General features: G+C 53.7%; 1 protein-coding gene across 7 annotated transcripts in view; it reads right to left on the bottom strand.

Moving 5' to 3' along the window:
* TNS1 (tensin 1) overlaps positions 1-24,994 on the bottom strand; it is a 208,339-nt gene that overhangs the window by 5,891 nt on the left and 177,454 nt on the right. For 3 of the 7 annotated variants that reach the window (XM_065930604.1, XM_065930607.1, XM_065930610.1), the window contains 11 exons: positions 23,829-23,867; positions 16,012-16,210; positions 11,518-12,584; positions 8,637-8,723; positions 7,438-7,569; positions 6,910-7,002; positions 5,871-5,948; positions 3,797-3,868; positions 3,417-3,585; positions 2,630-2,698; positions 2,113-2,145 (listed from right to left, as the gene is read on the bottom strand). In XM_065930604.1, the coding sequence (XP_065786676.1) occupies positions 2,113-2,145; positions 2,630-2,698; positions 3,417-3,585; positions 3,797-3,868; positions 5,871-5,948; positions 6,910-7,002; positions 7,438-7,569; positions 8,637-8,723; positions 11,518-12,584; positions 16,012-16,210; positions 23,829-23,867 (2,038 nt within the window). Of the gene's footprint in view, positions 1-2,112; positions 2,146-2,629; positions 2,699-3,416; positions 3,586-3,796; positions 3,869-5,870; positions 5,949-6,909; positions 7,003-7,437; positions 7,570-8,636; positions 8,724-11,517; positions 12,585-16,011; positions 16,211-23,828; positions 23,868-24,263; positions 24,288-24,994 lie in introns of all 7 variants that reach the window. The other 4 variants (XM_065930605.1, XM_065930608.1, XM_065930606.1 and 1 more) reach the window with 2 other exon arrangements.

Raw genomic sequence — 24,994 nt, 5'->3', positions numbered from 1 at the left:
CTTCTGCCAAGATGAGAGCCGGTCAACCTCTCAGGCCTGAACACTGCCCACCTGCCCTCCCCTGGTGTTTATTTCAGCTCCGTAGGTCCCAACTCAACCGTAGCCCAAGCTCTTTCTCGGCTTGGAGGAGTGGATGCAGGCAAGAAACCTCAGCCCCAAGGGCGGAGAGGAGCATGAGAAGCACCAGAGAGCAAGCACCTCCTTAAATGTGGGGCCCAGAGCATCTCGCTGGCCTCACCCTGGTCCAGCCCTGAGCTCTCCTGGGCCTCAGCAAGGGTGAGTCATAAGGAAGCTCACACAAAACCTGCTCTTAAACAAGGAATTTCCAGACCTGGGACCAACCTGCTTCAGTTCCTGACCCATTTCCCACTCGCAGGGCCCGGCGGTGAGGAAGAAGACCCTTCGAACAGAGAGTTCTTGCCTCCCGGCTGGCAGAAGGGACTCAGAGACCCTAATAACTCTGTGAGTCTCAGAGGCGGCTGAGACAGAGGGAGGCAAGCTTCGAGAGGGACCGGACACAGGGGCCTCCTTGCTGCTGTACATGACCGTGGGCCAGGAGACGTCTCCTCCATCCGTCACGGCCCCTCTGGACACCCCCAGAGGGAGACTCATCGTGCCAGTGCTGGTCAGTTCTACTCATCTGGACCATGGTGGCCTCACTGGGCCTCCTCCTCACTCTCCATCTCTCTGCCTCCATCTTTTCATTTCTTTCTTTATGCAGTAGACACAGTGCTGCCCTCAGGAGCTTGCAGTCTGGCGGCTTCCCTTTCCCATCCCCATGAAATCAGCTCTCTCTTACTCCCTGCGCCCACGTCTACCTGTCTTATAAGACCTCTTTTTAAACACAGGTTCTTTTCCCAGGTGGCGCTGGTGGTGAAAGAACCCATCTGCCAATACAGGAGGCAGGAGATGTAAAAGACATGGGTTCATCTCTGGGCTGGGAAGATCCCCTGGAGGAGGGCATGGCAACCCACTCCTATATACTTGCTGGAGAATCCCATGGACAGAGGAACCTGGCGGGGTATATAGTCCATAGGGTCTCACAGAGTCAGACATGACCAAGCTACTAACACTTTTCTCCAAATCTCTCCCTGCCTAGAAGCACTCTGCCTCATGATACCACAGATGTGAGCTGTCCCCTCCTGACATGCCTCATTCAGCAGTGGTTGTAATTTTCTTTTTTTAACAGTGAAAGTCTAAAGCCAATCTCATATGAAGTCTGGATATGTAAAGGTGACAGTATTTATGGCAATAAATGTAACAATTCAACAGCATAACATCGACCTATGATACAATCAATCAGAAAAAATGGGGCTGTCTGGATACGCCTGACGAAGTAGAAGGTGGAATTATAGACCTCAGTGAGTCTTATGTCGGCTTTATTAGCCAGCTTATTCCCATGCTTTGTTTTACTGAGAAAAACTCTGATTCATGCTGATAAATACCGTAAATCACAGCAGAGTTTTTCCTCCCCTCAAGCAGCCCAGTTACACCCAAGGAATCTAGGGCTCCTTAGAACACAATTTGAAAATCACTGCAGCACCTTAGCCCATTTATACACTTCTCTCATCTACTGCGCCAACATCAGGCACCCAAGGGCAGAGCCAGCCTCCTGGTTGGTCTGAATTTTCCAAGGGCTGAGTTCCCTGGAAGCACTTAAAAATGCTGAAATGGATGGAAAATTGACCAAAGGGCCACAAGGCAATCCCTGGAATTCTGGAAGGAATTCAGACCTCCCAGACTTGTGTGGTCCAATGAGGAGGCCTAGTCCACCAGGAAAGTGGGAAAGGGAGTCAAGGAAGCCAGGACTGTGGCAGAAAAGATCATTTAAACAACCCCTGCCCCACTGCCATCACCTCCCAATAAAACTCTGGGTTTTCTATTCCCTTCCTCAGCCTCTGATGGTCTGGTTCTGGGAGCAGGATGGGGATAAGGCAGGAGGCTAGGCCTTCAGCCCCAGGCAGGAGGTCACAGACCTGGCTGCCTGGGCCAGGTTTTCTCCAGAGCCACCTTTTGCTTGCCCCCTGGTCCTGGAGTTTAACCTGCTCCCTCACCCACCTCCCCCTGAGCCAACAACAACCAGCCAGCCGGGTGGGGGAGAAGGACACTTACTTAGCAGGGGCACCTCCCTCCGTCTTCGTCCACCTAGGGAGAGCGAGGACACAGCGTAAACCATCACTTCCCCTCAGAGCCCAGCCCCAGCGCCCAGACCCCTGGGGAAGACCCAGCCCCACTGCCAGGGCACCAGGGTCTCTAAAGACTACACGGGGCAGGGGGGGTGTCCACGGTGGACCAATGGAGCGAGCACCGCGGTCTGCTTCCCAGGGAGCTGTCCCTAGTGTGGAGAGGGAAGCAGCTGCAAGGTCAGAGGGGTGGAAGCAGGCATTTGAGTCCCCAGGAGGGGCTTCAAATCTGTGGGGGAAAACACAAAAAGATGCCAACACAGCCACGCCACTCACAGTCCCACAGACACAGGCAGATCCTCAAATTGAGCCAAGAATGCACACCCTTACTTGCAGCACACACATGAGTGCACACACACGTGCACACAATCACACATGGATGCACACACACAGACTTCCAGGGCTGGAGAGATGGCTGGGAGGGCAGGTGTCCCCAAGAGACTTACTTCCTCTCCTGTGGATCCAGGTCACAGAAGGTCACGGTGTTGAGGGGGTAGTGTCGCCTGAAGAAGAGCCTGTGGCACACCCATCAGATAAACAGTAAGCGCTGAAGCGACTACTCTTCCCCGCCCCCCACCACAGGCCAGGCCACCACCTGTGGCTGTCACAGGTCAACACAACCTCTCCCTGATGAGCACAATGGCCTGGGCTGCTCCCCTTGGGAACATCAAGCAATGCACAGGGACAGAGAGATGTGCCATAGAAACATGTCCCAAATGCTAGAGACTAGGGAAAGAAGGAAGAAATTGGCCTTGAGGAATGAGAAATGGGGGGACCCTGGAGGAGGAAGAAAAGGGCCTGGGGAGAGAACATGAGAGAAAGGGTCTCTGCTCCAGAATGCAGGGACTTCTACCAGCTGTATTTACAGCTACATAGCCAATGCAGGCATGTTTGTAGAAGGAAGGAAGAATGGATGAATGAGTGGATGAACAGATGAATGGATGGATGGATAGAGGGAGACATAAATGAATGAAGGGAAAAATGGGTGGGGAAGATGGATGGGGGATGAATAGATGCAGGAATGGATAGATCAATTAGTAAGTGGGTGAGCAAGTGGATGGATGGGTGGGTGGGTAGATGGATGGATGAATGAGTGGATGGGTGGGTGGATGGATGGGTGGTTAGATGGGCCGAAGGGATGAGTCAGCTGGTGAGTGGGTTGGGACATGTATGGACAGATGGGTCACAGGGCGGTGGGGTTGCCCAACACAGAAGCAAGTAGAAGAGTCTTACTTTCTCTGGTTGTCCGTCAGCGTAATTCCCTGGGCAGAAACTTTGAAGTGAACAATGGTGGCAGCTGGTGTGGGGTCAGCAGCCAGGGTCTCAGAAGTGGCTTTGGAGATGGCCTGCGGCCCAGTGAGTGACTCCATATCCACAGAGTTGACGAAGAGCACGTTGCAGGCTGGGGAAAAACCCACCCGAGGGGGAGTCATGGGGGCCGACGTGGGTGGGCACCATCCCCAGGTCCTCTTTTCAGGGAGAAGGCAGCAGCCTTGGACCAAGGCACCACACACAGAAATGTGGTCTCCCTGGGGACCTCTGCACCTGCAGGAGGGTCCAGGGCGGGGGGAGGAAAGGTCTGGGCAGGGACCCCGTCCGGGGTGCCCACTCACCTGCCCCGTGCTTCAGCAGGTCACTGGTTGAGTTGGCAGGGCCCGAGCTATCTCTCGATTCATCTGTGGGGTCTGAGACAAAAAGTTAATTCAGCTGGTAATTAAAACCCCAGAACTGGAAAGAAGCACAGGCTTGGCCGGGCCTCAGGCTAGCTCTGCAAATACTTCATGCAACAGATACTGCTTCTCATAACCAGCCCTGCCAGTCGGCACGTGTGGCCAGCTTGAACGTGCAGCGATTGCTCTAAGAATTCAGTATCCTGGCTGGGAGCTCTGGGGTCCCACAGAACCAGGTTCAGGCAATTATCAGCTATCTACAAAACGGAGGTGAAGATGAGAATACCCACTCCTTGGGTTTTTGAGATGCTCCATAAATGGTGTTAGTCCCTGATTAACAAAAAGCAAGCCTTCAAGTGGCCATTGGTGTGGTTGTTTTGCAACAACATGTCTTTGTGTAAACCAGTGAACACTCTAATCCATTAAACCATAAGGCAGCACAACTACAATTTCAACAGTAATAAGAATTGAGTACGGTGATGCTAGTAGTAAGGAACCTGCCTGCCAATGCAGGAGGCATAAGAGATGCAAGTTCAGTCCCTGGGTTGGGAAGATCCCCTGGAGGAGGGCATGGCAACCCACTCCAGTATTCTTGCCTGGAGAATCCCACACACAGAGGAGCCTGGTGGGCTACAGTCTATAGGGCTGCAAAGAGTCCAACACAACTGAAGCAACTTAGCATGCAATTTATGCCAGCATTTCCTAGACTTTGGTATACAGGTTTGTTAAAACATACATTTCTGAGCCCCACCCCAGAGTTTCTGATTAGCTGGGACTCGAGAATATCTACATTTTTAACTAGTTCCCAGGGGTGCTGATGCTGCTTCTCTGGGGACCATATTATGAGAACCACTGTTTTATACGATGTAAATAAATAGCAGTTATATAATTGTGAAGTTACTTTGGTAAATTCCTTAGAAATACAATTTAATTAGTGTCTAAATCATATGGTTAATGGGACTATTTAAATAGTATTTGAACTTTTAAGTTAATAGCAGTCAATTATCATTAATAATTCAATGAACTGGATTCGATACACAGAAATTGCCAAATAATATTGGAGATTTGAACTGTGGACATAACCCCAGCAGCTCCAAGAGAGACTGAAAGCAAGTCCCAGATACAATTCTGTATATTCCATTACTGGACAGAGAGCATGGGGTGAAGACACCCCAGTTCCCTGTTCCTGGAGCTCAAGTTCATGACCAGGCATATTCCTTTCCCCTCGTGGGAGCCCCATGTACCTGGGGCTGTATGAAGGAAGCCTGTGTCGTTGAAGAGTTTGGGGTGTCCATCAGCCCTCCTCTGAGGATGAGGCACCTCTCTCAGAGAAACTAAAAATCTCCTTTGCTGGTCCCAATGTCACTCAAATTCTCGCCCTGTATGTCCAGAGGCTCTTAGGGTCCACGCTTACTTCCCACAGTCAAGAGAGCTGGCTCCTCTCATCAGCCCCAGGTCCCTCCTGGCCATGCAAACCAGAAACTCCAGGGACATCTTAGGCTTCCTGTTTCCTTCCCAAACCACGCACAGTGCAGCCACCTCCTCCTCTAAGCGATCCCTTAAGTGTACTTTCCCGTCTCCATTAGACACCTGGACACCCCACGGCCTACCTCTGCCTTCCCCTCCCCCTTCCCTTGGCCCTGCCCACTGATGCCCATCTCCTCCGCCGGACACGGTCCTCCCCGCCATGGCTGTTTCCTGCTTCCAGCACCTCCCCTGGGATGAAGCTTACTTCTGAGGACACAGGGATGAATTCTTAAAACCTCCAGAGGAGTTTCCAGAACAATCTGGCAAATCAATTATGTATATTTCTGGAATTAAGCTTTTAAGTGAACTTTCTCTTCTTTTTTTATTAGAAAAAATAAAGCAGAGAGTGGTTTCGAGTTTCCCCAGATTGGCAGCATGACCCGTTTCCTCCAAGCCTGGACCACGTTCTGGAGCAGCTGGCTGGGGGCTGAGACACAGAGGAGGCCAGCTCAAGGGTGCGCTTGGAGGGCAAGGAGTCTCAGGTTCCTACCTCGGTTTGGAATGACCAGCTTGCAGGGCAGGGCCAGCGGGATGATGGAGTGCTGGTAGACCAGGGCAGACAGAGATCCTGCAGAGAGAGACAGCCCGGCAGCGGCAATGTTACTAGGAGTAGGCCACGGGCACTGAGGATCAGCCCACCCACCCCAGCCCCCATCCATAATCTTCCGCTTCTTTAACCTCTCCCTCATCCCACCCACAAAACTGAAACTTCAATCTCTCTTGGTTAGCAAGATCTAAGGGGGAAGATTCTAAAGGCTCACTCTGGGCATCAGAAGGGTACCCTACAGCTTTCCTTTATTGACAGTTACACCCAGCATCTCTCCTACATCCCTCCCGCTGCCGGGGACCCTCTCAGGAGAGTGTAGCAGAAGTGTCAGAGGATGGCGGGGTCAAATACACACTCAGGAACTTACAAGGTATGTGTCCCTGGTAAGTCTAACTCCTACGAACCTCAGTTTCCTCGTGTGTAAAATGGGACTGTGGCACCTACCACACAGGATGGTCAGGAGACCAGAAGTGATATAAAGTACCTAAGGTGGCTTTATATAATAAAGCTTTATATAATAAAGCTTCCAAGGTGGCACTAGTGGTAAAGAACCCGCCTGCCAATGCAGGAGACATAAGTGACGCAGGTTCGACCCCTGGGTCGGGAAGATCCCCTGGAGGAGGGCATGGCAGCCCACTCTAGTATTCTTGCCTGGAGAATCCCTTAGAGAGAAGAGCCTGAGAGGCTACAGTCCATGGGGTCGCAAAGAGTTGGACACAACTGAAGCGACTTAGCACACAGTGTGGCTTTCACATAGCAGCCTTTGTTAATAGTTGTTATTCCACCGATCACAGTAACAGGTCCCCGTGGGGCGGGACAAAAACAGAAAGGAATTTGGCCGAGTGAAGGTGCCACAGCACAGAGGAAGGGAGTCAGGGTGCATGTCCCTGCTGCGTCTATGACAAGGGTGACAAGACAGAAGCTGCAGCAGGGAAGCCGGGACAGGCCTGAGACTGTGGGGACGGAGGCAGGGGTAGCTCACCGAAGTTTGGCTCGTTGGGGCAGCCCTTGAGCTTGACTCCTCTGGGGCCGGTCTCTATCAGGAAATGCCTCACGAGCTCGTGGGTCATGTCCCCTGGGACGAAGAGAAAGAAATGTGGATGGGTCACTGCTCATGGCATCCCCACCACCACCTCCCAGCACCACTTCCCAACTTCTCCAATGAGTGAGGCTGTGATATAGAAAGGTTCACAGCGATAACATGGCCAGAACCCTGGGATGAATAGACCACCACTGCTAGCCACCTCTCATGGAAACTCAGTCACAGGGTTCCAGTCCTCTTGCTCCCCTGTTCTCTGACCCTGGTCATCACCAAGCTCAAGACCCATCTTTCTGAAGAGTCTGACTAGCAGGGACCAGCTCCCATGAGAACCAAGAGACCTGCACACCCCACCCTACCCTCCCACCCCCCGCATCCCTACCCCCAACCCTGGTCCTTCTAACAGATCAGGACCTAAACAGACTGCAGGGACCCCATGGTCCTGAGTCCTGCTGGACAAGCTGGTGTTACCTTTTTTATTCTGCTGCATAATGGTCGGAGGGGGCGAAGACACCTTCATAGCCAGCCCATAGGCTCCTCGGAAGGAGTGGCTGTCACGGATGATGAAAGCCCCTGGCTCCTGGTCCTTAAGGAGGGCAATAGCTGAATCAGGAGAGAAGAGGAAATGAGAAACTGATGCACTGGTTTCACCAATTCGGTGGACATGAACTTGGGCAAACTCTGGGAGATGGTGAGGGACAGGGAGGCCTGGTGTGCTGCAGTCCATGAGATTGCAAAGTGACTGAACAACAACTTCACTTAGGTCTTATCAGGCCTCAAATCTCACTCTTTCTCAGATGAGATGAGAGCCCCTAAAGTTAAAATGTAAACACTCCTAAGGGTCCTCCTACACTAGTCAGCAAAATTTTTCTGTAAAGAGCCAGACAGTCAATATTTCAGGCTTCAAAGGCCATGCAGTGTTGGCTGCAACTATTCATGGCTGCGATCACAGCACAGAAGCAGCCCAGACAGTGAGTAAACCGATAGATGGGGCTTCCCTAATGACTCAGCAGGTAAAGAATCCGCTTGCAACACAGGAGATGCAGGTTCGATCCCTGAGTCGGGAAGATCCTCTGGAGGAGGAAATGGCAACCCACTCCAGGATTCTGGCCTGGAAGATCCCATGAACAGAGGAGCCTAGTGGGCTACAGTCCATAGGGTGGCAAAGAGTCTGACATGACTGAGTGACTGAGCATAGGATGCTGCAAGAAAACTGTATTTATTTAAAACAAGCAGCAGCCGGGATCTGACCCGTGGCTGGAAGTCACCCTGCCCTACATCCACACAGACTTTTCATAGCCGATGCCTCTCATCTCCATCCCCACAGCCCCAACTATGTTTTTCTATAAAATGTGCAGAAACCTCCCACATCATGCAGATGGAGGGCTAAGGTTCCATATGATCTCAGCCAGCCTTTTCATTTTGCCCTGGAAAATCAAGACTTTGCAGCTTTTAAGGAACTGGCTACAACCACGGCTCCTGCTCCCTGCCCTCGGCTTTGGGAAGGTGCCTCCTACTGTCTAAGCTTGGGGCCAGTTCCTCTCTGTGACCACCACCACTGCAGAGAGGAGTGAGTCTGCTTACATCCCCTGCCCAGGGAAGACAAGGTGGACAGTGGCCAGTGTGACCTCGGAGGGACCCCGGGACCTTCAGTATCATCTAACACTCACCCTGTTCTCTGGAGATCTCAGGCTTGTACCAATATTTGGAAGTGTCTTGGACAAACTTCACTTTAGCCCGCGTCTCAGGACTGTTGTCTAAAGAAGGAAAGGACAGGAGGTGTTATGAGTCTCCATCTCTGTCCCCCCAAAAAGACATGTTAGAATTCTAACCCCCAGGACCTGTGAGTGGAACTTTATTTGGAAATAGTCTTTGCAGATGTAACCAAGTTAAGATGCAGTCGTGCCGGATTAGAGTGGACCCCAATCCAATATGACGTATGTCCTCATAAAAAAAGAGGAAGGGAGACAAAGGGGAGAGCATCATGGGAAGACGGAGGAAGAGACTGGGAAGACGTGTCTACAAGCCAAGGGACCCCAAGACTGCCAGCCACCACGAGGAGCAAAGAGAAAAGCCTGGAACGGAGTCTCCCTTAGGGTCTGCAGATGGAGCCAGTCCTGCCAACACCTTGACTTTAGACTTCCCAGCTCAGCTACAATGAGAGAAGCGACCTGTGCTGCCTTAAGTCACCAAGTTTGTGGTCCTCTGTCATGGCTGACCTAGGAAACTAACACAGGAAGAAGATCTGCTCAGACCTCATCAGAGCATTGCTGGAAGGGGCCTCGAGCTGCTTCCTCCCCCATCTCCCAACAACCACTGTGGGTCACACAGCTGTCCTGCTGAAGCACCTAAACAGCATCTTCCCCCAGCCAGCGAGAGTCGTACTCCAGCCCACCTCGCCCTTTTTCTAGAAGAGTCAGACTAAATCCTTCCTGAAGCTCTCTCCCACCTTCTAGTCCCTTTCTCCACGGGCTCAATTTCTCCACTTCATCATAACAACCTTGATGATGAGAGCAGAAAAACACATTTCTGTCCACTTTCCCCAAGCTCCTCCTCACTCCCCACATGGAAAATCTCATTTAGAACAAAATGATCGCTCCTGTTCTACCTGGGGTAAATAGGGGAAGGGTTGGCCTGGAACTAAGAAGCTGTCTACTGAGTGTCAAGCACTCCACTTCTCTGGTAGACACTCCCCACCCCAGACCCTTTGCAGACTACGGATGCTTCGATAGGATGTGTTCTGGAGGGAGAGCATCGTATTCAACTGCTTAACTTTACAAGTGAGGAATGTGAGGTTCCTGGAAGGGGAGCGACTTGCCCAAGTTACACAGATGGTCCACAAAAGGCTTTTGTTAGATGTTCCCAGGTAAGAAGATGCAATAGCCAGTTGAGGTCAGCTACATCGTATCTTCCTGGCTGGGAATAAGGACATGTGGGACTCACTCACCAACCTCTTCCTTCATTTTCTGACAGCAAAGGAAACAAAAGGGAGGATGGGGGAAGAGGGGAAAAAGGGAATATTCCAGATCTGTAGGCTTCCTCTGCTTTCTCTAGGGAGGGGCTGAAGCAGAGGACCCTGTGCTCACAGCACTGTAAAAAGTTCAGGGCACAGACCAGAGATGAGGGCTGGGCTGTGAGTCCAGTCAATTTCACCTTGTTATTTACATTCTGTGAGGCTTCTGGGATCTGTCTCTGGAGGACAGACAGGGGGAAGGTCAGCTCCTTTTCCTGGCAGCTGTGCACAGAACAGGGCCTCTGGGCTAGGCAGCTGGGCCCCACAACTCTGCAAGCTGCCTCTCTCTGCTCCAGAGTCCCAGGCCCCAGGGCTGCTGCTGCCTGTCTAATGAGCTGTCAGAGGCGGCTGCAGCCCCATGTGCCTTCCTGTGTTGACTCCCATGGCTATTTTAAGCAAGGAAGATGGTGGGAAACAGGAAATGTCCCAACTACTAGAAGTTTTGCATCCTCCAAGAACTGGGGCTGGGAACCAGATGTCTCTGGTGGGCAGCAGGAAGCAAGGTCGTGCAGTGTCACTTGGCAGGCGCAGGGCAGGACCCGGGAGTGACACATGGAGACTCTGGGCAGCCGGGGCCCATCCCAGGCTGCCTGCTGCATTCTACATCTTCCTCAGATGCCCCAGGACTCTGGGGTCACTCTGGACAAAGTCAGATTGCAGATCTGGCTGAAAAGATGAACATCAGCTGAAGCCTTGACCTTTTTGTTTAGATAACAAGTCCGCTAAGTGGCGGCTAAAGATGCCCAGCTCTGGTGATAAGAATTCACTGTGTAAACCCGCGCAGGCTTCTGGTAAGCCGAGCTGGTAGAAACGAGATTCCAGCAAAAATGCTTAACCCTTGGCCTTTTCCCCTATCTCATCTGGTTGCCAGATCTATTATTAGTGATGTGGGCAAAGTGGGGATCAAAAGGCGGGAACAGTGCTATCGGCTGGCAAAAAGTGGGGCGGGGGCGGGTGGTCCAGGTTTGGAAGCCGTATTTTCCAGGATACACTAAATTATAGAAACTATCAAGACAAGGCAATAAGACAGCTCCAATCAGGTTTTAAGAGCACATGTTTTAAGGTTGTAAGGGTCTGGATGCTAAACCATTTATTAACTGTGGGATCATGGACAAATGACTGAACCTCTCCAAGCCTCACTTTGCTCATGTATAATATGGAGGTAATAATAGCCACTTTGCTAGGTGGCCATGAGAACTGACAAGGTGGACCATGGCGCAGAGCCTGGCACAGAGCACGTGTTCAGCAAGGGGTGGTGGCTGTGAAGTTGCTGATGATCATCGGAACAGCAGGGCCATCGTAGGCATCTGGTCACATCCACGTCCCCATCCCGGCCCCCACAGCTGCCACGACTATAGCACATTGGCTCTGAGCACAGCTCCAACTCCTGTGACACGGCTAACGCATCTGAGGACCCGAGGTCAGTGACCCACCCAAGGCTGTCTGCCCAGGAGATGCCAGAACAGACACGGGGACAGAGTGCCTGCCTGGTGGACGGCATCCGCCAGCAAGAGAGGTGGACGGGGAAGGAGGCGCACCTGGCATGGAGTACTTGGAGAAGTCGGGCAGAGTGTGGGAGAAGGAGACGGTGCTGCCCCCGCTGGGACTGGACATGCCGCTGGCGACCGGCGAGGAGGACACCTTCCCGTTGACGGTGGCGTAGTTGGGGAGGCTGCCTGCTCGGTCGCCCATGGACATCCTCCGCTTCTCCGGCAAGGCTGGGGTGGGGCTCCCTTGTCGGAAAGCCGCCGAATCTGGCGAGGGGGAGGTGGCGGGGCTGCTCAGGCCGGGGTAGTAGGCGGGGGACACAGGGAAGGAGGGCGTGGAAGGAGCCTGGTAGCCCGAGGCGCTGCTCTGCCGCGACAGCGTGGGTCTCCGGTCCTCAGGGGTGGAGTAGCCACCGTAGGGTACGTGCCGGTCCAAGCTGGGGCTGCCGGGAACCACAGATCCAGACCCTCCCAAGTGACGGCCCAGGCTGGGGCTTCCGGGGCTGGCTATTGCGTTGCCATGGAGATTGGAGGCCAGGGTGCCTTGGTGGGCCCCAGGGTGCCGGCCCAGGCTGGGGCTCCCGGGAGTGGTGGCCACATTGCCGTGGAGGTTGGAAACCTGGTGGGCCCCAGGGTGGCGACCCAGACTGGGGCTTCCTGGAGTGGTTGCTGCGCTGCTCTGGGGGCTGGAGACGGTGTTACCATGGAAACTGGTTCCCAGCGGACCCATCACCTGGCGGTGGCTCAAACTGGGGCTGCTGGGGGCAGCCAGGCTGGGGTTCACGGCCCGGCGGCCAAAGCCAGGGCTGGGGGGCGTGTTGGTGCCCACTGTCCTGTGCCGTGCCTGGGGGCTCCCGGGCACCGTGTGGACACCAGCCACACTGAACTGAGACCGGGCCTGGCCCTCCGGGGAGCTGAACTGCTGCAGTGAGTAGTCGGGGCTGCTGTAGCTGCTGCCTGCAGTCGGGAGAGGAGAAGAGCTCTGGTAGCTTCTCTGAGCCGAAGGGCTCGGCTGGCCCAAGCTGCCGGAGCGGAAGCCAGAATCCAGCAGAGGCTGGGTCGGTGTCCGCGCACCCTGGTCGCTGCTCTCCCCGGATGGGAAACTCCCCATGGAAGTGCTAGAGAGACAGAGAGAGACACGGACAGGTCGAGATGTCAGCAGGTGGCGTTGAGTGAAGGACAGGCTTTCCGTGAAGCTTCAGCCTTCCCTCCAACCACTTTGCTGTCCAGTCATTCAGTCGTATCTGACTCTTTGCGACCGCATGGACTGCAGCATGCCAGGCTTCCCTGTCCTTAGCTCCTCTCGCATGAACAGAAAAGTCAAGGCTTTTGCACATCACCTTACGTTCAAGACGTCAGAGGATGAAACTGAGACTCAGAGAGGTTAAGCAATAGGCTCACAGCCACACAGCTCACGAAAGACCAGGATCTCAACTCAGCAGTGTCAGATTCCAAAGCCCTCGTACCCTCAAGCGTCACCCTGACAGCTCAACCACAAGTCAGAGCGAGATCTCTGCTATCGAAACTGAAGGTGGCTATCCTGTTGCCCCCTCCAGCATCACAGAAACTGAACACTGGAGATGGAGTTAAACCACTTGGGCCCTGGTCCTCCTGGAAGCATCTTCCCCTGACTCACTTTCCCCAGGTGAGTTGACATTTACAAACTGAGAGTGTAACTGGGCATCCATTCCTGGGTAGCTCAAAAAAAAAAAAAAAAAAAAAAACAAAGATGAAGAAGCCTCATAGCAGGAGATTTCAGCTCATTATAGGATCTGTTTTCTAGCCACTGGATCTGGTCACTAATGGAGCAGGCTGCATTACATGGTAATGAGACTCCCATCATTAGGAGCATTTAAGCAGAGGCTGACCAACCTCTTGATTTGAATGCTATAGAGGAAATTTCCTCCACTGGGAGGTTAGATTAGATGAGCTCAGAAGTCGCTTTCAATTCTAAGACTGATGAAACTCAGTTCAGAGGGCACTGTACCTGGGGAAATGGCCACAAAGGTTCTCCTCTGAAATTAAGTACAAATCCATGCAGGAGTACAAGAAATGGCCTGTCAATTGGGAAACCTGGATTCTGCTTTTCAAAGTTTTCTCAATTGATGTTTTCAAACTGTGGTGCTGGAGAAGACTCTTGAGAGTCCCTTGGACAGCAAGGAGATCAAACCAGTCAATCCTAAAGGAAATCAACCCTGAATATTCATTGGAAAGACTGATGATGAAGCTGAAGCTCCAATACTTTGGCCACCTGATGCGAAGCGCTAACTCATTGGAAAAGACCCTGATGCTGGGAAAGATTGAGGGCAGGAGGAGAAGTGGGTGACAAAGGATAAGATGGTTGTATGACATCACTGACTCCATGGAAATGAGTTTGAGCTAACTCCAGGGGATGGTGAAGGACAGGGAAGCCTGGCATGCTCCAGTCCATGGGGTCGCAAAGAATCAGACACGACTTAGCGACTGAACAACAGCAACACAGAAAATGAGGGAGGTGGGTTAGATGACTCTGATTCCTTCCAGACCCAAACTTCCTCAGTGACATGGCAGCAGAGACAAAGGTTGTCAGGGACCATGCACAAGCATTGGCTGCAGGGAGGCAGCAGGCAGGCTCACACAAGGAGCCCTTGGGTGAGGGCTGGCAGTGGGGCAGCGGGGGGCAGGGGGGAAGGGTCCTTACATAAGGCGATGCACCAAAGCCTGGAGCCGCAGACTAGGAGTTTGGAGACTGGCTGGCCCCACCCTGGGTTGGGTCGGTTAAGCTCAGGTCCCCAGGGTGATGTGAGGTGGGAGGGCCAGGCAAGAGCCAAGGGCAGGGAGAAGGTCAGGGCTAGGCCAGGACAAAGTCTACCACACATCCCAGAAGAGGCCAGAGTAAAACACCACTTTGGTACAGAATAACCTGGATTCTGAGAAATGGGGGGAGGGAGGAGCTGGGGACACGGAAATGGCGCGTTTCGGGTGATTAATCCTGGAGGAGGAGCTGGCTTCCTGAATCTGACTGCGGGAGGAATTTGAGTGAGAAAAAGTGAAAACTTCCTAATGTCAGGACTTCTTGGATATCAGCATGGTGGGGGGTGAGAGATGAGGAAAACCTCTCCTTTAGAAGAAGAACGCAGCTCCTGCCCAGAGGTGGACCTTTCCCCAGGTGGAGCCATTAAGAGGCTGGGGAGGGGGCCAAGTGGACTGGGGGTGTGTGCCTGGCTTGAGGTTTCGGATTCTTAAGAATCCAGAAGAAAACTGCCTGGGCTCACCTGCGCCTCCTGCCCCCACCTGGGTGGGGGAGCACACTGCTCACCCCTGCCTGTGGAAGTGGGGGGAGGCGGCTGGATAGTTTCCGGCCTCGTGGGGTCCCAGTCTGAGAAGGGGAGCGGACGTGGGAAGGGATGGTTGGGGCAGACGCCCCTCCTGCAGGGTGGAATTCTGGCCGGTGCAGGCCGCCTCCCCGCCTGGCACGCTGTGCCCTACCCGGGCTCATCTCAAAGTCCCTCTCCAATGTCATCTCCCTGTCTCCCCATCATAAAGCCTATGTCCCACCCCGCCAGTCGAGCAGCTTCTCACTGCACCCCAAGCACAGGAGCCTCCCTTTCTGGGAAGCTTCTGGCTTTCCTCTCTGTCTGACCCCCTAGAATGTCAGCCGCCCATCCACCAAGACATCCCTCCTCTAACCCCACAGTGACCTGATCCCCAGACCCCACGCCCAATACCTCCACACCCCGGTCCTGTCCTTGCTGTGCCGTGAAGGCCCTCTCCCTCCCCTTCACCTTCCAACCCCTGCTCATCCTCTGGCCTTAGTACAAATACTTCCCGTACTTCCAGCCCCCAGAGACCCTCTCTGCAAACTGAGCCAGAAATAACAGCCTCTTGCCCAGAGCTCTTTGCTTACACCTCTGCTTCGAGCACCTCTAACTGCAGCTCTGTGATGGGGGGCGGGGGTGTAGGGGGGTAGGATAGAGATGTGGACTCCAGAGCCAGACACCTTTGTTCTAAATCCTTTTTCTGCTACTGTTTAGCTGTAGGACCTTGAATAAACTACTTTAATCTCTCTCTGCCTCAGTTTCCTCTTCTGAGAAGTGGGAATAATACAACTACTTACCTTGTAGGATAGCTGTGAGGTTTAAATTGAAAGCACTTAGCAAAAGGCCTGGCACATGGGAAGCAGTCACAACATAGTAACTGTTCTTGTTCTATTTTAAACTTGAGGGATGGAGGCTTTCCCTGGCGGTCCAGTGGTCACAACTCCACACTTCCACTGCAGGGGGCACGGATTTGATCTCTGGGAAAGTATGTCTCCCCGCATGCCGCATGGTGCAGCCAATAAGTAAATAAAAACAAAACTAATACATTTGAGGGAAGAACTGTGCCTGGTTCACCTTCGTACTCTCCCTGGGGAGTTGCATGCTGTTGCCACGCACCCCACTGAGCTGGTTTCCCAAGGGCAGCACCCTGGATACGATTTCTGCACGTCGTCCATGCCCTAGTTGGATCCAAGAGGCCTCATCCGTGCTGCCCCGGGCCTGGATCCTCCCCCGCCCCCCCACTTACCTGTCAGCGCTGAGGATGGGGCTGCTGGTGGAGAGCGGGCTGGGGGAGACAAAGGAGCCTCCCAGGGTCCCGTTCCTCAGGGGTGTCTCGTGGCCATAGGCCTGCGCAGCTGGGGCGCTAAAGCTCTTGGGCTCAGGTTCCTGAGTCCGGGGCCCAGCCACGGCCGTTCGTACCACCGACTCCACGTAGCTCCGGGGCTCTGGAAGGGACGAGGGGACAGGGACTGAGTGTGGATCCAAGGGGTGCAGTGTGGACCCCACCCAACCCCAGGGAACCCGGGGAACTCCCCAGAGCCTGTGAGGGAAATCCCAAAAGGTCAGCCAAGCAGATGAGGGGCACGTCTCCAGGGCTCCTGCCTGCCCAGGTCCAACCTCTTCCCAGCATCGTGGAGAAGCTGTGAGAGTCCCAGAGAACCTTTAACTAGAGCCTCATTCTGAGAAGTTTCCCAGAAAGGGACCCCAGAACACAGCCATCACAGAGTCCTCCCTGCTGGAGCTGGGACACCGTCCTTCACTGGGGGCCCCTCTAGCTGAGCTTTTCTTCCCCAACCCTGCTACCCAGGTCCCCAGGCCCTTCTCGGCTCCCCAGGCACTGCTGGGGTCTGGGCTGTCCGTGGACCCCAAGCTCCAGCCCAGCCTTGCGTCTCAGGATGCTCACTCCACCCCACACCCAGAGTCCAGAAACAGGCTTGCTGGCCTAGCAACAGGCCTGTGCGGGTGAGTCACACCCAGCCCCGCGTGCCAAGACACACCCATCCACCTTGCCTGACACACTTAGCCTGCCTCCCGAGACTGACATCATTATCCCACTTGGTGTTCAGAACGGCCGAGAGGAAGGCTGGGTGGGGGAGAGGGGGGCAAGTGCCAGAGAGGTCACTGTGCAGGTGAACGTGCTGAGACCTGGAGAGTGAAGGGGCTGGAGACGCAACCAGACCCAGGTTTCTGTACCACCTGCCCCACTGCCGTGCTCCCCCAACTGCCCCCCGCCCCGTCTCTGGAATCCCCCCACGTCCCCCCACCCCACCCCACCACTGCAAACTAACTCGCTGTCAAACAGGAAGAAGAAGGAGGACACTCTTGGCTTCTCCAGGGACAGACGGTGTTCCTGCCACCTCCAAATCTGGCACCGTTCCTGAGGACGTCCCAGGAGGGACGTGACCTGAGCACACACCAACACCATGCCCACCGCAATTAGGGCAACCACTGAAACCAGCCTGAGAAGTGGAAGAACTGCAGTCCGTGCAGCCCTGGGGCGCAGGGAGGGGGCCAGACAGTCTCTCTCTCAGCTACTCAATGCTACTGTTGTTATCACGAGAGCAGCTATGGATAGCACATAAAGCGATGAGCATGGCTGTGTTACGAGAAAATGTTCCAAAAACAGGATTTGGTCATACTTTACTGGTTCCTGATGTAACGTGTCTCCTCAGCCCGGAGAAGTAGAGAGATTTGCCCCAGAACACAGAGCCAATCAGTGGCCATAGCTACTGTCTCCTGACTCCCAATGCTAGTTCTGGATAGCCAAGAGAGGGGCCACTGCCTTATGGGACACTCAGCGTTGGCTGCTGCTACTCAGAATTCCAGCCCATCAGCCAGAGAAGAGCCAGCTTCACAGACTATCAATAACAGTAAAAATAGCAAACAACTACATGAGGAAAGTAGAATTTGGAGGATGTAAGTATCTTGTCTGGGCCACACAGTAGCAGGTGACAGAACTGACCTAAGAACCCTGGTAGCCTGGCCCAGAGACTGCTCTTGGGCCCTGCATATACCGCCAGCTGAAAATCAGGGGGATCGAGAATGCCAGTGTGTTTTTAGCCTTGAGGGGCCGGCTCCACACCCTGGGGTAACTCGAATTGACAGAAGGGACCCTCAGAAAGGAACTCACACCCACAGAAATGGCAGTTGAGAGCCAAGGCCAGAGCCTACCTTACCGGCCCCTCCCTCACCTCCTGGGTCACTCTCTGAAAACTCCGCCTAGACCCCTCCAGGCTCTCAGCTTCACCCTAGTGCCCACAGAACCCAGTATCCTTCTCTCCCACCCAGAGATGGCAAGAGGAGACATCTGCTCCCTGGCTGCCCCAAGCCCCTTGCTGATCTGTACTCGCAGCGCCTGGCACACAATGAATCCTCAGTAAACATCTGTCTCACAAACTAGTAGATGCATGACCTTTACCCTCTGCCCCCTGTCTCCCCCCACCACAGAGGTACACAGTGACTAAGACCTACGTGGCACACATTCGTTTTCCTCCTTCCCTTGAATTCTTGAGGACCCCCAAAAGTTCAAGATAAAATGCCCGAGGGTGAGCCCTGAAGTCTGCACTCCTCTCCACCTGCCGTGTCCTCCTGATTCATTCCCCAGCCTGCTCTGTGAACCTGCAGGCCAGCTTTTACTGAGAGCATCCCCCAGATCCCTGGGCTCAGGGCTCCAGAGGGCCTGGGCCTTTGGCAGCTGGCTGGTAGGCAGTGCTAACAGAGGATGAGGGTGGGTGGGGAGAGACAGTCAAAGCTCCAGGGCCGCGTCCTCCACCCAAGATGCCAGCTCCAGGGGAGGGCCCACTCCTCCAGCTCCTCCTGGTTTCTTCAGGCCTGGAGTGCTAATGGCTCCTGCCTCCTGCTCGGGAGCACCCGGGGAGGTGCTTCTCCATCCCTCGTTGGTTTACCCAGACCATCTAAAAAGACCATTAAACCCTCTTCAGTTGCCCCATTGGAATGAGCTATGTGTTTCCTGCCAAGACCTGACCCATACGGTGGGTAAGCAGCTCACAGTATTGGATCAGCACCCCATCCTATTAAAAAAAAAAAAAAGTACACATACCACTTCTACCATCAGTAAAACCAAAGTAAGGCCACCCACACCACCCAGTCCTAGGGTCAAGACGGAGCCAGGCCTGGGACCACAGACACTGACTGCCATCTGCCCTGTTTACCATGAGTCAAGGCCAGGTCCCCACTAACTCCTTTTGACCCAAACATAGTGTCAGGAACCTGAGTGTAGTTTGCACAGAACACCGAAAGGACAGTCTGTTATAAAGTTGGAGATATCAGAAAACCTGAAACGGCTTTAGGATGGCCACATTCATAAAGCATCAGCCTCAGGAGCCCCGTCCTCATTCCCATCAGATTCTTGGCTACAGAGCAGCTTACAAAGGAGCTATCAGAGGACTCAGCCTCTGAACTTGAAGACAGGACCACTCATCCAGGGAGAAGCACCCACAGCGGTTTCCACCACGTTTGTAGTTAAGAGCCCTGTGAGTTCAGGTGGCCAACTAGCCTGGGGGCTTTGCTCAGGGGCTTCCAGCCTGTGGATTTCAGACCCAGCCTTCCTGGCCCTGCCCTCACTTTATTCTCCATCCTCTTTCTTGGTTGGCTGGTTGGCTGCCCTTTCCTGACCTTCCAGGACTAAGTCAGGGTAGAGACTCACTCAATCTCGGCTCCTCACGAGCCCAGAGCAGGAGTGACCCTTTGGGGAGATATTTGATTTTCTGAGTCCAACTTCATAACTGTTCAAAACCAACCTTGAGGGCCAAAACAGTCCATTTCCCCCCAAGTTTTCAGACTCAGATTCCGTATTGAAAATACCCCCTTTCCCTATCTCTTCCCATTTTCCTCTCCTCCCCACCTTAGTACAACATACAACGTGGGAGCTCCCTGTCTTTCACCTACTGGAAGGGTGAGCGGGGACAGGCTGCTGAACCTCTCTGGGACTCTGTTCTCTCATCTGTAAAATAGGAATGAGAACACCCACCTGCCCAGCCTGGATCAAGTGACAGGAGATGAGCAAGTCCCTTCTAACTCCTTCTTGCCAGCTCCAACGCCAGTGTCTCAGCAGCCCCACAGCTGCCTGCTGGAGTCTGCCTCCCTCTACCCCCTCTCCTGCTGTTCTGCACACTCTCTCCTGCAGTTTCCTCCTCTCCGCCAATCCTGGAGCAGCTAGACCCAGGGGCAACGGGGACTGGGAAGGGCAGGAGATGTAGGGCCAGGAGGGTGCCCCCTGCAGAACATTCCAGGAGCCCAAAGCCATTCCAAGAGGCTGTTGGAGGCTGCGAGCAGCTGGCCTGGAGGCTTGGTGACTTGGCCCCGCCAGGCTGAGGGCACTGTCAGCTCCTGACCCACACCTTCAAGTGCATTTTCTGCCTCGCAGAAAAGGCTCTTTGCCTGGAGAGAAACAGCCTGCTTGGTCCAAGTGAAATGAAGACACGCAGATGGAGAGAGGAAAGAAGTAAAACTTCTGAGGCCCAAACCAGGAACTCAAAAGTTGGAATTCCAAACTCTGAGACTGGGCCACACGGCCCTCCTCTGAGTCCCCATCATACCCTGTTCCTCCCCCAGCTCAGCATTTCGACCTTGTGCTGAAATATCATCCTGACCAGGCGATCTCACTCATCTTTATGCCCTCAGTCCCTAGCACAGGACCTGGCACAAAGTAGGTGCTCCATAAATCTGCGTTGCACAGAACTACCTTAAAATACCCAGATGGCACAGTGAAACTGTCACCGAGGATTTCAGAGCAGGAGGGATCCCCAGAGGGGCCATTTCTAATCTGCAGTCTTCCTTTGTGCCAAATCCACCCATCTAATCATGGGAAGAGATAGAACCTCAGCCGAATGTTCCCTGTTTCCATTCCTCTGGTAGAGAAGGTTCAGCCATTTCTTTCCCAGTTTCCCCACTGGAAGATCCTTGATGTTGACCTCATACCTTTACTTCTATAGGTTTTCTTCCTCTGCTTCTTTCCTGGAGAAGGGTACCCTGTACCCACACCCAGTAAAGACACTGTTCATGTTTAGAGGTCATACCCTGTGCAATCAATGGAAAGTAGCGTACACTCTTGGCCATGCCCCTCATCATCTGTCTGGGCCTGGACAAGTCATTTTAACATCCTTACACGTCACCTCCTCATCAGCAAACTGGGGCTCCTACCACCTTCCTCAGTGCTTCTGTGATTATTAAATAAGATGACTGTGACAAGGACCCACATGCTCCCATCCCTGCCTGCTGACCCTCACTCTGCACCACACTGCCTCTTGCTCCAGCCTCCAGCTCCTCCTTGCTCTCACTTCACTGCCCTTGCAATTCATGGGGGAAAAAATGTTATTCCTCCCACCCCAGGGCCTTTGCAAGTGCCCTTTACTTCTACCTGGAAAGCTCTTCTCCCATTCCAGTGTCACCAAGTTAATGCCACTCACCCTTGCATCTTACTTATTCAGCCAGGATCTCATAAAAACCGTATCTCTTCACTTTGGAGCACTTATTTCAATAGTTCTCGGTGATAATTTAATTCTGTCACCAGTCATGCATTTGTTCCATGAGATTAGGAACCATAGCACTGCTTATCATTATATCCCCAGAGGGCCTGGCACATAGTAGGCACACAAAATATTTATTGAATCAATGAAGAACAGAACGAACAGATGTAAAGCATTTAGCATGGCACCTTGAACAGAACACTTCCCGAAAGTCTTTTTCTCCCCCTTGCTGAATAAGCCTACTGGTTATTTTTCCTTACAGGCATCTCTTTCTGAATTCACACGTATCAGCAGGGCAATCAAGCAGCGCTTCAGAGGGTCAGCAAAGAATATGCTTTAGTCTGACCCGGAAGGTGATGCATGAGTCAGGAAAAATGGAACCAGCAGCCCACATCCTTGGCCCCTGTCCCCACTCCAGGTCAAGACAACAATTCCGATGCCCACGCTGGAATCCCAGGGCACGGCGCCTGGAGGCAGGAGGAGGGTTTTGAAGTGGCCACTTGATTAGGAAACAGGAGACCAGTAAGTCCAGTCTAGCCCTGCTGCCTCTTAACTGTGACCTTGGGCAGATGCCTAACCCCACCTCACAACACGGACCTCAGGTTCACATTCCTGAAAATGATGGCTGCGGTAGAGCGGATCCCTAAGGCCCTTCCCTTGCAGACTCCATGCCTCCAGAAGAGATGAAGGAGGGTCAGAGGGCTCGGGGCCTGTAGGCTGAGATTCACTTATCAGGTGCAAGGGCCAGGTGTCAGTCCCATTCTGTTGAAGTGTCATCCCCAAGTAAGGAGCACACAACCAGGGCCGGTCACCCTCAGACCTTCCCACTGGAGACTGAATAGGTCTCACCAGTCTGCAGAGGTCAGCAGCCACAAGGAGAGCTGAGAGCCTTCTAGGTGGGTGGGCTCCTGGAACACAGCACCCTCCAGGCCTCAGCTGATTCTAGACTCCTGGCGAGAACCAGCAGCCCACCTCCAGCCCAGGGAAGGTCCTCCCCCTGGGTGTGAAGCTGGCCAGGGGTGAGAGCCAACTGTAGTTCATCCCATTCTGGGATCTGTTCTGGGGGGCTGCTTTGTTCTGCACCCCCCAGGCAATCTGACATTGTTGCCAGAACTCTGGCTGGCTAGTAGTGGGCAAAGCTTTATGGAAAACTCCAGCCATCTTACACGGGTGACGGCAGATTCAGAGGGGTAAAACCCACGCCCACTTTGGGGACAGAAAATCAAGTTAGTGAGTGTAAAGGAAGTGGGAAATGGGCTTAAGAATCTGGAAGGAGGAATTCCTTCGTGGTTCAGTGGTTAGGACTCTGCGCTCTCACTGCTGAGGGCCCGGGTTCAATCCCTGGTCTGGGAACTAAGATCCCACAAGCCAAGACGCAGCCAAAAAAAAAAAAAAACTGGATGGAGTCTTTAAAGAAACCAGGCCACACGGACCCAGGGCCCAGGTAGGAAGTCAGAACATCTAACACATCCAAGCTGGAAGGTGCCCAACACCCACCTCGTCCAACCCCCTTCCCCCACTTCCCCCAGGGTAGAGGTGGGGACATGGAAGCCCAGGCCACCCAGGCCAGCATCTCCCTCATTTCACCTGCTGCTCTGAGTCATCCTTTGAATTCTGTTCCTAATAAATTAGTTAAAGGCCTTCAACCAGATTACGTCTCCTCTCTGCTTCTCCATGTGCAAGGCTGAGTTCATTTAAATCAGGGGTTAAGCCAGGACACAGATGTGCTAACCAGATACTGTCACAACTGTGCATGGATGTCCCGAGGCATCTGTGTGTGACAGGGGGCGGCGGGGTGGGGGGTGGAAATCCATAGCTTTTTCAAAATCCCCCCCAAAACATCCAAGATCCCAGAAAGACAGACATCCTACCATCTGTGCTGATAGGAAACCAGGCAAGGGCTTCCAGAAGGCAACTTGTGACTCCAAGACAGTGGCTCTGAACCAGGAGTGATTATCCCCCCCGGGGACATTTGTCATCTTGCAGACATTTTGATTGTCATGACAACTGAGTGCTACCCACATGTGTAACCGTAGGTAGAGACCAGGGATGGTGCTAAACACCCTACAGGGCTCAGCATAGTCCCCACAACTAAGAACTGCCCGGCCCAAACATCAGTAGGGCTGAGGCTGAGAAATCGTGCTCTGAGCTGTACATGTGGGGCACACCCAGAAAGTGGGATAGGAGCCCCCGACATCTGAAGGGGCTGCTGTACCCCAGGCAGTGGGCGGGAATGCCTCCCAGGAGGAGCATTTTGTCAGCAAGGTGGCACCGCACTAGTGCCTGGACCCTTGGCCACGCCAGGACCCGTGCCCTGGGGCTGTGGGCACCTCAGTCAGTATCCAGAATGACAGCTCATCACAAGAGTGACAGCTCATCACCCCCCTGATCAGCCATCAGGGGGTGGGGATCGGGGCGGTAGGGCGGCGGCCTATGCGCCCAACCACATGAGACCTGATCAGAGAAGAGAGCTGTTCCCCACGCACCCCCCTCAAGCCAGGCAGAACAAATGGAGTGAACAGCCATTCCCGGACGCGGAGAGCACGAAGCAGTCACACAGCAAAGCCACACTTACCTTCAGAAAGCTCTGTCAGCACCTTCCTCTCATCCTCCTCTGAGGGAAGATGGGAAGAGAGGTGAGGAGGAAGGAGAGGCAGGAAAGAGAGGCAGGGGATGAAGGGGAGAGGAAGAGCAAAAAGGAGAGAGAGAGATGGATTAACAGGGATTATTTCCCGAGAGAGAGAGACTCTGCCGAGAAAAGGGGTGAGGCCGAGGCAGAGGCAGGCCCTCCAGGGCACACAGGTAAGACAGGGCCTCACTCTCGGGAGCAGCAGGCCCGTGTCCCTGTCACAGCCCCCGCGTCCCAAGCAGGAGTGTTCTGGTCTGGTGACAGGCAGCCCCCCAACCCGGTGACTCCGTGTGCCTGGCCATGCAGACACATCCTGAGTGGGAGGCTGTGCCCGGCCGTGTGTCTGCGTGGCTCACGCCTGTCATGCCACCGCCCGCCTACCTGGCTGGATCAGCCTTCTGGGGACTAAAGAAAAGAAGCAAAGTTGGTCCGCAGAACCCCAGTCCAGCCCACACCAGAGCCTAGAGAGCAAGTTTCTGGGCTCAGCCTGTTGGAAATGGTCACCAAGGGCCCAGGGTCTCCACTTTCCCTTTCCCAACAAGAAGGAGAGGAGCTGGGGAATGTGAGGAGGTATGAACCTGGAGTGTGTGCGTACATGTCTGCATGTGGTATGAGTGCATGTGTATGTCTGTGTATGTGTGTGTGTGCACGCCTGCATCTGTGTGTGCGTGCATGTCTCTGTGTGTGCATGTCTGCATGTGTGTATGTTTGTGTATGTGTGTGCGTGCATGTCTGCATCTGTGTGTGCGTGCATGTCTGTGGGTGTGCATGTCTCTGTGTGTGTGCATGCCTGTATCTGTGTGCACATGCATGTCTATGTGTGTGCATGTCTGCATGCATGCATGTTTCTGTGTGTGTATATGTCTGCGTGTGTGTGTGTGTGTGCATGCCTGTGTGTGTGTGCATGTCTGCGTGCATGTCTCTGTGTGTGCATGTCTCTGTGTGTGTGTATGTCTGTGCGTGCGTGTGTGTGCGTGCATGTCTGTGTATGTGTGCATGTCTGCGTGTGTGTGTGTGCGTGCGTGCGCGCACAACCACCTGGACTCTGGGGCATGGGAGCCAGGCTTCCGGCAGAAGGTTAACTACCTCCAGGGAAACAGGGCATGCCTCCA

The sequence above is a fragment of the Muntiacus reevesi genome, chromosome 3 (assembly GCF_963930625.1).
Source record: "Muntiacus reevesi chromosome 3, mMunRee1.1, whole genome shotgun sequence".
NCBI lineage: Eukaryota > Metazoa > Chordata > Mammalia > Artiodactyla > Cervidae > Muntiacus > Muntiacus reevesi.
This window is presented reverse-complemented; position numbering and strand designations above follow the sequence as displayed.